The 13,687-nt window shown below is 34.4% G+C and overlaps 1 protein-coding gene and 1 long non-coding RNA gene across 2 annotated transcripts; one reads left to right on the forward strand and one right to left on the reverse strand.

Annotated features, from left to right (window-relative positions):
* Nucleotides 1–296: 296 nt before the first annotated feature.
* LOC138870148 (uncharacterized) lies at nucleotides 297–6,200 on the reverse strand. The gene is made up of 2 exons (XR_011400384.1): nucleotides 6,015–6,200; nucleotides 297–634 (listed from the first exon to the last, which is right to left on the reverse strand). It is a non-coding gene; the product is annotated as an uncharacterized lncRNA (long non-coding RNA).
* LOC104220133 (glutamate receptor 2.8-like) lies at nucleotides 1,858–6,068 on the forward strand. Its single transcript, XM_009770950.2, has 5 exons — nucleotides 1,858–2,194; nucleotides 2,366–3,705; nucleotides 3,844–4,156; nucleotides 4,242–4,648; nucleotides 4,755–6,068. The coding sequence occupies exons 1-5, from the start codon at nucleotides 1,912–1,914 to the stop codon at nucleotides 5,307–5,309; spliced, it is 2,898 nt and encodes a 965-aa protein (XP_009769252.1). The 5' UTR covers nucleotides 1,858–1,911; the 3' UTR covers nucleotides 5,310–6,068.
* Nucleotides 6,201–13,687: the final 7,487 nt, after the last annotated feature.

Raw genomic sequence — 13,687 nt, forward strand, 5'->3', positions numbered from 1 at the left:
CCTAATTTAACTCAACGAACTAAAACGATCCCTCATTAATCTGTATTTGAAAGATACATAATAAAGATTATAGCTGAATAAAGAGAAATACATATGAATAATACAGTTGAGTAGAACTGTATACAGTTGAATACAACAAAATACAACTTAATTCATCTGAATAAAACACTTGAATACAACAAAATACAACTGAATACAGCTGAATAAAACTCTTGAATGCAACAAAATACAACTAACTTCTGCTGAATAAAATAGTTAAATACAACTGATTAAAACTGAATACAAGAGAATACGCATAACTTTTTAATACATCTAAAATATATAAATTAATGCTACTGAATACATGTGAATACAGCTGAAATATACATTCGAATACAACTGAATATAAAATAGGCGATTTGGGCGATCTAGAGAGAGAAGCAGCCTGATGGCTTCGCCGGCCGGCGGACAACCATTAATTCCGGTTGGTCAGCCCCTTAACACAGCTGCCCAACCTCCTACAACAACTACAAACAATCCCCAGCCCTCAAATCCCACAAACGAAGCCATGAATTACGCAAAAGTTGTGAACCCTACTTCAACGACCACTGCCAAGCAGAATCGAGCCGCTACAGTTGAACCAATTGCTCTTCGTCTATCAAAATCAACGAATTAAACTTACCCTAGGCGATTGTAATGGAGTGAGAATGGAGGAGAACTAGAGAATTTGGGTGGGAGGAGAGGTATGAATCGTGGGTTGAGGGAGAAAGAGTAAAGTGTATGCAAAAAGAGAGAGAACGTGGTTAGTCAATTTTACTGTGATTATGTGAGAGAAAAGACTAAAAAGGAGAGAGAAAAATATTATTTAGCATATATGGTGCCTTAAATGTAGGATGTAACTATAATTAGATATTTGGCTATAAAGTATAAAAGGTATGTATAGGATGTAATATTTTAAAATGGTATTTATTTAAAATAAATAGGGTACTAAGGTTTTCTATAGGATGTAAAAATTCCATTTAAAATCCCGGATAAATAAGAAAGAAAATTCGCAATGCATGTACTAGGATCTTTACACAAATAGCCGGCCAGTTTTATCGTTTACTTTTTCTAGCTGGTATATATAGATTATACACTTATTATACATAATTATATATATGTTATATATAAATTATACACATATTATATATTCGTCGGCTATTTTTAGTTTAATTAATTGAGTGGGCTGCCATTTAAGTTAATTCTTCTATAGTATATTTTACTCTTTAACATTAACAATTAGGGTGAGCCAATGGCAACTACATAAAGTTTACTTCTTCCATCTAACTGTATCATCATTCCATTCCATGCACTAATTTTGATGTGCAAGCAAGTTACTACTGACCAAGTCTGAACTCAAACCGCGTAAAATAATATTTTGGTATATAGTAGTAGTAACCTTATCTAAGTCTAGACACAATGTTCTCTTCTACAGCTCTACTTATGGTAATTTTCATAGGATTTGACTGAGCTAAATTTGTCAACTCCCTCTGCCTTTGCCAAAATAAGAAAAGTCCATTCAATATCCTCTATATAGTCGGCATCAAATGAATACAAAACTAATTGTGAATTGGAGGAATGAGTACCACGCAAAGTTCAAACCAATATCAATTTTGTCAGTGTTTTAATTTAGTCAACATTTGATTTGGTCAAATTAAGGAGGAATCTTGCTAGCTAAAAGTCCTCTCACGACTCTTATTTGAAGGTTTTATTTTCGACTTTTCATGCTACGTAGTTATAGGTACGAAGGCAAAGTATTGGTTGAAGTATATGATTATATATCCAGAGCTTCCTAATTGAGAGAGCTTTACACACATCTCTGAAAGGTAGTTACTTTCAAAAAGCCCCAACTGCTTGTTGGCCAACTCTTAGAATATTTACAGAGCTTTTCAGATGCAAAACCAAAGATGCCACTTCCTGATTCTTTTCATTCAGTTTGTCTCTATCATTAGCTTTTGCTACCACATAATGCCAATAAGAGGTCAAGATGAAACTAATGTCATAAAGAAGGTAGATGTAGGTATAATTCTTGATCTGGAAACAAATGTGGCAAAAGTAATGCACACATGCATATTGCTAGCTCTTGAAGATTACCATGCCGCTAATCGCAGTGCCATTAGGATAGTCCCTCACTTCAGAGATTCCAAGAAAGATGATGTTGAAGCAGCATCCGCAGGTAAATTTAGCTGGTGATTTACTGCTTTAAACTAACATATCTTACTCTGGTATTATGGCTACTTGCACAAGATATTGTCTTTTTTCCCTAAGATACTCTTATTTTCACTGGTTTTCCTATTTTGAAAGGGATGTTCAGACAATATCTTACAGTCTAATTGTGTGTGTGCAGCCATATACTTGCTAAAGGATGTCAAAGTACAAGCTATCTTTGGGCCACAAATGTCTACACAAACTGATTTTGTGATTGACATAGGGAACAAAGTAAAGGTTCCTGTCATTTCTCCAGCAACAAGTCCTTCACTTTCAGTCAAGGAAAATCCCTACTTCATCAGAGCAGCACTTCCTTCTTCCAGCCAGACTAAAGCCATAGCAGCAATTGTTAAAAACTATGAGTGGAGGGAGGTTGTAATCATCTATGAGGATAGCCCCTTTGGAACGGGGATAGTTCCACATTTGACTGATGCTTTACTGGAAATTAGCACTTTAGTCTCCTATAGAAGTGTTATTTCTCCTTCAGCCAATGATGATCAAATCCTCAGGGAGCTATACAAGTTGAATACAATGCAGACGAGGGTGTTCATCGTGCACTTGCAGTCATTTCTTGCCTCACGCCTTTTCTTCAAAGCCAAAGAAGCTGGGATGATGAGCAGTGGATATGCATGGATCATCACAGATGTGCTAACGAGTCTTCTAGACTCGGTAGATCCTTCAGTGATTGAGTCATCAATGCAAGGTGTTCTTGGTGTAAAGCCTTACTTTCCAAGATCACATGAGCTTAACAATTTCACCAAGAGATGGAGAGAGAGATTTCGTCAAGAGTATCCAAACATGGACCAAGTTGAACTCAATGTTTACGGGCTATGGGCATATGATAGCATTACCGTCTTAGCAAAAGCAGTACAGAATGTGGGCACAACTGCCATCCCAGAAGTCAAGAAACCAGACACTAAAGAGAACTTATCGGACTTAGATGCACTTGGAACCTCAGAATTGGGATCTTTGCTCATTGACACTCTGCAAAACACATCCCTAAAAAGAGGACTAAGTGGTGATTTCCGTATCATTGATGGAGAATTGCAGCCATCCCCATATCAGATTGTGAACATAATTGGGAAAGGAGAGAGAAGCATTGGATTCTGGACAGAGAGTGATGGAATTTCATATAAACTGACTATGAATGGGAAAACAGCTAATAGTAGTAATAAGCAACTAGGTACCATCATTTGGCCGGGTGAATCGACTATTGTTCCGAGAGGCTGGGAGATGCCCACAAGTGGGAAGAAGTTAAGGGTTGGAGTTCCTGTCAAAGGAGGCTTGGAGCAATTCATCAAAGTGGAAATAGATTCAAAAACACAAGCAGTAACTGCAACTGGTTTCTGTGCAGATGTCTTCAAAGAAGTCATCCAATCTTTGCCATTTGCTGTCCCGTACGAACTTATTCCATTTCGAATACCAGATACCCTAACTCTTCCAGACTATGATGATCTTATTTACAAGATCTCTTCCAAGGTAATATATAATCCTTGTTTGAATTAATGTCTTTGGTTGAATACCTTACTCACATGCTCTCTCTTGGGACTTTCTTATCTACTTTCAGATTTTTGACCCACCATAATTGATGCAATAAACATTGTTTGCTTGAACCAGGAATATGATGCAGTTATAGGTGATGTGACCATTTTAGCGAACCGATCCAAGTATGTGGATTTCACATTACCTTTCACGGAGTCGGGTATTTCTGCAGTAGTGCCAGTAAGGGATGATGAGAGGAAGAATGCTTGGATTTTCTTGAAACCTCTAAAGACCGAACTTTGGATAACAACTGGAGCATTCTTCGTCTTCATTGGTTTTGTGGTTTGGGTACTCGAGCATCGTGTAAACAAAGAGTTTCGAGGACCCAAACACAAGCAAGTTGGGATGATATTCTGGTTTTCCTTCTCAACTCTCGTTTTTGCACACAGTAAGTCTCTTACTTAAAGCACAGTACATATGAAACCTTTACATTCTCCTTGTTTCTCAACAAATGATATGGCTGGTTGCTGCAGGAGAGAGGGTAACAAGCAACTTAACAAGATTCGTGATTATTGTGTGGGTTTTCGTGGTGCTAGTACTGACATCAAGTTATACAGCCAACTTAACATCTATGTTAACAGTGCAACAGCTCCAACCTACTGTAACAAACCTCAATGATCTCATAACAAATGGAGAATATGTTGGGTACCAAGAAGGTTCCTTTGTCAAAGACGTCTTGAAGCGCATGAATTTTGATAGCTCCAAGTTTAAGAGTTATAGTACATTGGAAGAGTACAATGATGCCCTCTCAAGAGGAAGTAAAAATGGGGGAGTTGGTGCAATTGTTGATGAACTACCTTATCTGAGACTTTTCCTCAACAAGTACTGCAGGAAGTACATTATGGTCGGTCCAACTTACAAGGCTGCTGGCTTTGGATTCGTAAGATTCTCGCACTCCAGTGGTGTTTTGGAATGCTTTTACATTTTTAGATAGGATTGTAGTTTCAACGATCTAATCCATTTTTTTTCTCCATAACTTCTTGCAGGCATTTCCAAAAGGATCTCCATTGGTACCTGACGTCTCGAGAGGAGTCCTAAAGGTGATGGAGGGAGAGTTTATGAATAACATAATACAGAAATGGTTTGGGAATGAAACAGATTGCCCAGAGAAAGATGGAATGGCTATAACATCGGACAGCCTCACACTAGATAGTTTTAAGGGCCTTTTCCTCATAGCTGGTGTATCAGCTGGTTCTGCTCTTCTCATATTCTTCCTCATCTTCCTTTATCAGAATAGAGAAATCTTAGACACTGATGATTCAATATGGCAAAAGCTTTCTACAATAGCTAAAGTCTTTGATGAAGAGAAAGATAGCTCTAATTCTAAGTCAGAAATGCCAGAAGACAATGAGAGCCAAACGGCTACACCTTTTGCAGCAAGTGCAGCTTCCCCTGAAATATTGCTCCATCTTGCCTCGCAAAGCCCAGACATCAGAATTTCCGACAGCCTAGGAGCATCCCTTACAGAAGAAGGGTTTTCTACACCAGAACCTGGAACTCCAGTTCATGAAACCCTTATAGGGACAACCGAAGAGAGATGATACATATAGCTGTTACTACAATAATGAACACAACTGAATAGGGCCCTACAAGAGATTGTACAGAGATGACCTAGCTTTAGGGTTAGTTAAACCATATTACATCATAACCTTTCCCTCTTGGCCATAACATTTGTATCAAGAGGCAGCTCCAGAATTTAGATATGATAGGTTCAACATTTAAGTTCTTACTATTGAATTCATTGCACTTTTGTAATTACAGATTCGTAATTTAAAATTTGTTGAAATTCTACTACTTTTCCATTTATATTTATGTTCCGTATCCAAATTACTGGGTTCAGAAGTTGAACCCAATAAATAAGGAAGCATCTGCCTCTGTTTTCATCAAGGTTTTCGGGTGGGCAAACGAAAGATTTAAGAGGAATAGGAACAGAACATCACTTATCAATACTTACGGACCAATTTCAGACGCCATAAGCGTAACTAAAACAATCCAACAAAATTACGAATTTGCCATCTGAGAAACAAATGGAACTTTTAGGGTAAAATCCACAGACCAAAAGATGCCAACTTTAGCTCAAAAGTTGTTTGCAACTCAAAAACATATTAAACTACAAATGATACAGAATCTGAGGCAGACGAAAAAAACAGCAAAATCTAAGTTGAACTGGTTCATGAAAAACTTAATCAATGACGTAAAAAGGATCAGAATATGTAATTTTAGAATTTTGGAAGCGAAAATTGGACCTGGAATATTTGAGAAGGGAACCAATATATCTCCTCTGCATTCCCATCAGTGTTTATGAAACAATTCTGCAGTTAGATTATCCCCTTCCATGGCGGCAGATTCAGTCAAGTAGGAAGCGGAACTGACGGCATAGTGATGAAGAAACAGTAGGATATTTCCCCCCGCTGTTATTTGACGGTAACGGAGAGAGAGTAACCTTGGTAGGGGTGTTCCGTTGCGGTACATATTTAAATATTTCGGTTCCGTATTTTCTGGTATTTGGTTCTTAAAATGTTATACCAATACCGTACCTAATTAAATTTGGTATGATTCGGTTTTTCTCCTTTCGGTTTCAGTTTATTCGGTTCGGTAATTTCGATTTATTCGATTTGAATACTAACTAGGGCGTAGAGTCATAGACCGTAATATTTGTAATTAAAATACTCAAAAGTACAAAACTAAAAATATTTGTTGACAAAATTTTTGTCCAAAACCAGCAAATATCAACCTAGAGAGAGAAAATTGCACATAAAGAAATAAATTTGATCATTAGAAATGTCTTATTACTTGTTGAGAGTTAATTGATGAACTTAGTGAATAAAGGAAAGTAAAATTTTAGATTTTTTATATTTATGTTATAGTTAATAATATGTTTTTTGTGTAATATAATATATATTTTGGTACGGTATCGGTATTTCGATTTTCAAATACCATACCTAATACTAATATTTTTTTAAAACTTAAACCAAATATCATACCGAATACCAAATACCATAATATTCGATTTCGATACGATAATTCGGTATTTATCAAATTATGCACGGCCCTGAACCTTGGTGCGAGTTATGAGCAATCTATTCTATAATATTTTAGAGTAACTCATTTGGTCATTAAAAATATTTCACTATTTCAAGTTCAACTTTAAATACATTTTTAACAACCTCAATTAAATATTGTCCAAATGCCTACAAAGTTAAATGTTAGGTTTGGTATTTTCTTCCATTTGTTTTAGGCGTCGAAAACTATAACAAAAATACTGTAATCATTGTCTATCTTCTAACTAGGGGTGTACAAAGGAAACCGACAAACCGCATCAATCCGATAATTCGAATCAAATCGAGAAAAAAAAATCCAACTATGGTTTGGTGTTGGAAAAAAAACCCGACCATAATTAGTTTGGTTTGGTTTTAACTAAAGAAAGTCAAACCGAAACCAAACCAACCCGACATTACATATATAAATTTTTTAGATATATTTAATATAATAAATATACTTATTGTGATGTAACTTATAAATATTTCTTAATTTTTTTTTTAGTTTTATCTTTTAAGGTGTTATTTCAAGGTTGGACTTAGAACTTTTGAATGCTCCAATACGTTTTATAGTCATTAATATTAGTAAATTAAATAATGCTAACAAAAGCCCAAACCAAAATCAAATCAATATTAATGCTAGCAAAAGACATTCAATTCAATAATAGGAATGTAAATGTATTGAATATTTATTTTTTGTTTTGCAATAATTTAGATGAAGATGCATAACCTATTTTTATTTTTTCTTTAGCGTTTAGTCATGTAATTAATACTCCCTTATTAGTCTATTTATTTTAGCAGGACTTAGTACTTTTAGATTATATTTATTTTTATTATGACTTTTTAATTAGCAATATTTATATTACATAATTTTATTGTTGAATATTTTAGGATAATGCCATGACATATCTCATATTTTGTATTATTATTTTCTTGGAAAATATTTTATATAGTTGTATCTTACTAGGATTAAAGAAATATTTTGGGCATACGTTATATGTTTTGTTCTACGAAGATTTTACCGGAAAAAAAATCCTGAAAAAATCGCATAATCCGAAAACCCGTGAAAAACCGAGAAAACCAAGATTGAAAAACCCGAGTCTTATTGGTTTGGTTTGGTCTTTAGATTTAATAACCCGACACAATTAGTTTGGTTTGGTAATTGTAAAATCCGAACTAACCCGGCCTATGTATACCCTTACTTCTAACGCTTAATTTGAGGATTTGAGTTCGAACTCTAGGAAGAAAAAAAAATCTTGGTAAATGTTTTCCATTAATCGACTCTACATGGTAGGTGTGAATTTGATATAGTCGTATCAAATTATCAATAAACATATCAAATTCAGATGATTATAAAAAAAATAAAAAAATAAATAATAATAATAATAATAATAAAAGGACTGATTTTACTTACTACAAATGCTTTTTACGAACTTTTTATATCGGCTAAACGTAAAAGCAAAATGTTACTATTTCTTTTTGAATCAAATGAAGGTAAATTCTAGATTTGAACAGATCTTTTCTTCTTTCTCAAATAAAAAAAATGCAATTTTTTGAATGTTTTGATATAATTGTTTAACATTATATTAGTAACATATGGACGAGCATATTATTTTTCGACTTCTAATTGGAATAAGAAAATAAGAAGCTATGATAAAATAGAATATATCTATATCTATCTATATCTATATTATTATAAAAGTATGAATACAATATCAGTTTACAAAAATAACCTTAAAATATTAAGCATAGTAACTCATAATATAAGGTCATAACCGAAATTCTAGATATTAGCATTATAATCCTATTAGTTTTAGGTTACTACTCACACTACCTTCAAATTAAATGCAAAAGGACTTGTCGTTATTTTCGTGAGCGAAGTCTAACAATGAATTTGACCCATTCACTTATCCACATGATAATTTTTACAATTTGGTTCCAGCAATAATAGAGGAACAAATTTTGAGTCCGAATATATTTATAACTCTATATTTCTTAATTGGAAGAACTCATAGGGAAATGACATAACTGTAATAACCTATTTTTTGGACTACAATACCTTCTATGCTAATTTTTAATATTTAAAATTAATAAAATTTTGTCTATTAAATTCTTATTAAAAATATGTATGAAGGTTTAATAAAATCAATTTTATAAGAATCTTCCGTATCGGCAATACATTACCACTACATAATTTCCAATACGAAGAAAAATAAAAGTAATATTAAATGGAATGCATAAAGAGTTAAAATTGAGAAGAAGAAAAAATACTCCCACTGTAATATATTTTTATATTATATTTGAAGTTTGAACTATTTTCATACTCAAATAATATTTTTTAATTAATTTTTTATGTAATATTGAAAAATACTCAATTATTAAACCACAACTAAGAAAAAATTTAAGAATATAAATGTGTGAGAAAGAGAAAAAAAATGGTTTGTGATAGTCAATACCACTAATGATTCTACAAACATAAAGATCTAAAAGTGAAATGTCATATCAATCTTTTACTCTTTGAAAATAAAATTTATGGTGGATTAAATTATACTAAGTTAGATTAAATATTCAAAACAAGAGATGAATTAATATTAAGATATGAATCAACATATAATAAATTATTTTTTATGTTAAAACCAAATAGTTAAATCTTTTAATTAATTATTTAGCAAGAGAATCCAATTCATCATATGAGTAAAATTCTTATTCAAGTTAAAAAAATCTTTGGGCACATAAATTTATTCCATAAAAGGAGCGTTCCACACAAAGTAAAAAGGTTAGTGTATTAATAAGAATCAAAATGCTATACAAGTGTCAAAGGAAGCACAATCAAAACTAAATCCTAAACAAGAACAAGTTTTCAAGATCATATTATAAAGAGTCGACTCTGGTATAACGAGATTATTCTTTGTAGATGCCTTCGGCGGAATCGAAATAATATTTTTATGTCATGTATTACTTGCAAATATCATATCAAGAGGCATGACAGTGTTAATAGTAGCAAGTGGTGTAGCAACAACGATTTTATTGTGATACCAACCACTTTAGATTTTTTTTTGGTAATTAACTTTTATTATTTACCAAAGAAATATTTACAACACTTTCCAGAATCTGAATTTGGACATATGGCCCCAAATTCAGCAACTCATCTCATCACCTTTCACTTCTAATTACATTCCTATGTTATGGATAAAAGTTTAATCTAGTTAATATGCTATACAACTTTGACTTCATACTACCTCTACAATATACTTCTTGTATAATCATCCTCGTAACGTCTTTACTGCTCCTCTTCTTCTTCTGAAATATTCTGTAATTTCTTTCCATCCAAATCTGGCATATAGCTGCTCCTAAAGTAAGTCGATATATCTCTGCTTGTGCTTGTTTTCCTGCTGCCTGTGTAACTGCCCAGCTAATTTCCCCCTCCCAGCCTTGTGTTTGTCTATTTATTCCCTACCACATCAGTAGTTTTTGCCATATACTTTCTGAAAATGTGCATTCAAAAAACAGGTGTTGGTGGCTTTCTTCCTCCAATTCACATAGCGAGCATGTTTGGCAGTTTATGATGCCCCATTTGCTTAATCTGTCTTTTATGTACAACCTTTTCTGAACTGCCAAATATAGGATGAACAACCATTTTGGACATCCTTGGTTGTTACAAACTAGTCGCCTCCAAGTTACATTGTCAAATTCACCTCTCAATTTGTTATACATAATTCTTATGGAGAAATTTTCACCATTCAGTACCTCAAGTCAATTGAGACCAGCTTCATCCAAGTACTTAGTGGCTTGTAATATCTTCCTTGTTATCCAAGCGGCTTGATTAACCTTTGTTTCCCATGGCATCTTCCCTTTCATATAATATTTATGGACCCATAGGATCCATAATCTTTCTTTTTCTTATAGATGCTCCATAATTGTTTCAGAAGAGCAGCCTTGTTCCATGTTATCATATCCGTTACATTTAATCCACCAGCAGATTTTGGGAGGCAGATTTTCTCCCATGCTACCATAGCTTTCCCCTTCACATCTGCCTCCCCTGTCCAGAGAAATCTTTACAAATAGTTTCAATTCTTTGTAACAATGTTTTAAGGGTTGGAAATACTTGGGCCCAGAATGATTGAACAACTATTAAAACACTTTTGATAAGCTATAGTCTCCCTGCATATGACAAAAACTTCGTTGTCCAGCTGGTTATCCTTCCTAGCATTCTATCTAGTAAAGGTTGGCCCTGTCCCACTGTAATCTTTTTAGTACTCAAAGGAACTCCAAGGTACCTGAATGGTAGTGTTCCCACAGAAAAGCCTAGGACATGTTTGATCTTTTTCTGAATCTCTGGTGATACTCCCTCAAAATAGATACAACTTTTAGTTGGATTTGCAACAAGTCCTGAGACCTTTGAGAACTGCTGGAAGCATTCATTTAATATCCTCACTGATATCACATCACCCCTGCAAAAAAAAAGCAAGTCATCTGCAAAGCTCAATTGGACCATTGGCAATCTTTCACACTTTGGGTGATAGCTTGTCCTTCAGTTGTTTCAGCAGCCTAGTCAAGTGCTCCATTGCCAGCACAAACAAATATGGGGACATTGGGTCACCTTGTCTCACTCCTCTCTTGGCTGCAAAAGGAGGTGTAGGACTTCCATTAATGCTAATGGAGTATGAGACTATTTTTACGCATCCCATAATCCATCCTACAAACTTTCCAGGAAATCCCAACCCTGACAGCATTTGTTCTAGAAAAACCCATTCTATAGAATCGTACGCCTTCTGATGTCTATTTTCACCATACATCTTGGTGAAACATCTTTTCCTGTCATACCCCTTCACTAGCTCATGAATTAACAGAACATTATCGACCAACATTCTCCCAGGGACAAAGGCTGTCTGACTGTGGTCAACTAATACTTCCATCATAGGTTGCAATCTTTTTGTTATCATTCTTGTCACAATTTTATACAAGATAGTACAACACGAAATTGGTCTGTACTCCTTGATTGAGGAATGATTCTTCACTTTAGGTATTAAAGTTATTGAAGTAGTATTTATAGGTTTGTACGTGGTACCTGTATCAAAATACTATAATATTGCCTTAGTTACATCATCCCCTATAATCTTCCATGCCTTCTTAAAGAAGTAAGCATTAAAACCATCTCCTCCGGGTGCCTTCATATCATCAATTCCATTGAGTGCTTGTAACACATCCTCCTTATTGAATGGTTGCATAAGCTGTAGTTGTTGGCTTCTATTCAGGATAGACCCTTGCTGAAGGACTCTTGGGTGTACTGCTGGTATGCTTTCAGTATCTGATCCCAAAAGCTCCTTGTAAAAATCTATTATCTCTATTTGAATTTCCTTAGGGTTGTTTGTCACTTCTCCATTCTTTGTTTTAATCATTCTGATTTGATTGTGAATTTTTCTTCCTTTCATACTTGCAAAGAAGAAGGCAGTATTTATCCCTCAATTTGATGTTCTGAACTCTTGACTTCTGCTTAAATATGCTCTCTTTAACAAGATTCCACTTCTCAAGTTGCATTTTGAGATCCTTTTCCTTGTCAAACTTCTCTGAATTCACATTATCACCTCTCATATTACTTTGTAATTCTTCCAGTTCAGTTTCGACCTTGTGTAGCATCTCACTGGTCTTTGTTCTTGCATTCAACTTCTTCATTTCTTTTCTAATTTCTTCAAATTCTGCCATACTCCATTCATCTTTCCCTTCGTCCTTGCCCAATTGTCATGTACTGTTCTTTCAAAGTTTGGGTGGTCAGCTAAGTAGTTGAAGAACTTGAAAGGTTTTCTTCCACTATCAGCAGGTATCTCTACCTCAAGCCTCAAAAATGAGTGATCTGAAAAATGAGGATTCGATATTTGAACCTGTAAAGGGGGCATAGTAATCATCCAATTAGTGTTAACAATTACTCTATCAATTCTACTATACACATGGTTATTGGTCCATGTATATGTCCTTCCGACCGTTGGCGATTCATTCATCTTGCATTCTTCCATGAACTCTTTGAAGTCCTTAGTTTATGTGCTTGGACTTCACTTCCATACCTTCTATCCTCAGCATCAATTATGGAATTGAAATCTCCCATGATCAGCCATGGGCTTGTTATTTGCACATTCAAATTCTTTAGCTTAATCCACATCTCCCTTCTAGTGTGTATTGTGTGTAACCCATACACAGCTGAAAATTGAAACTCTTTTGTCTTTGTTTTCACTAGTCCATGGATCACTTGATCTGATGTATCCATGACAGTGAACTGAATCTCCTCCGGATTCCATACTATCCATATTCTATTTCTTGGCCCATGTCCTGCATTAGCGTACTATTTCCACTTTGGTACAATTTTATTCATAATACTATCCACTTTATTATCTTCTACTCTAGTTTCACTAATTGCGATTAAGCTAACTTTATGTTTCTTTAATATCTCCTTCATCTCCTTGTGCTTAAACACCTTATTGAAACCCCTCACATTCCAGGTAACTATTGGCATAAAGTGGTTGGGTGGTGGTCCCAACCACTTTAGATTTGATATACCTCTTCAAACAACTTATATAACCATCACAAATATATCAAAGCAGAGCAATGGTGATAAATTTATAAGGAAAGCAAAATTGATAATAAGGGATGAAACACTTATGGCTGAGTATCAAACGATCGAAATAATTGAGCGGAGTTCTAGAGATATATAGGATATTAATGAATCGTTTGATGAAAAATTAATGGTTTGGGAGGTGATTTCTGTCAAGTACTACCAGTAGTTCCAAAATCGACAAAAGCAGAGACTGTAAAAGTTAGCTTGCTAAAGTTATACTTCTGACCTCAAACGAAAAAAATTCAACTGACAAGAAATATAAAGTAAGAATAGA

Source organism: Nicotiana sylvestris, chromosome 6 (assembly GCF_000393655.2).
Source record: "Nicotiana sylvestris chromosome 6, ASM39365v2, whole genome shotgun sequence".
Taxonomy (NCBI): Eukaryota; Viridiplantae; Streptophyta; class Magnoliopsida; order Solanales; family Solanaceae; genus Nicotiana; species Nicotiana sylvestris.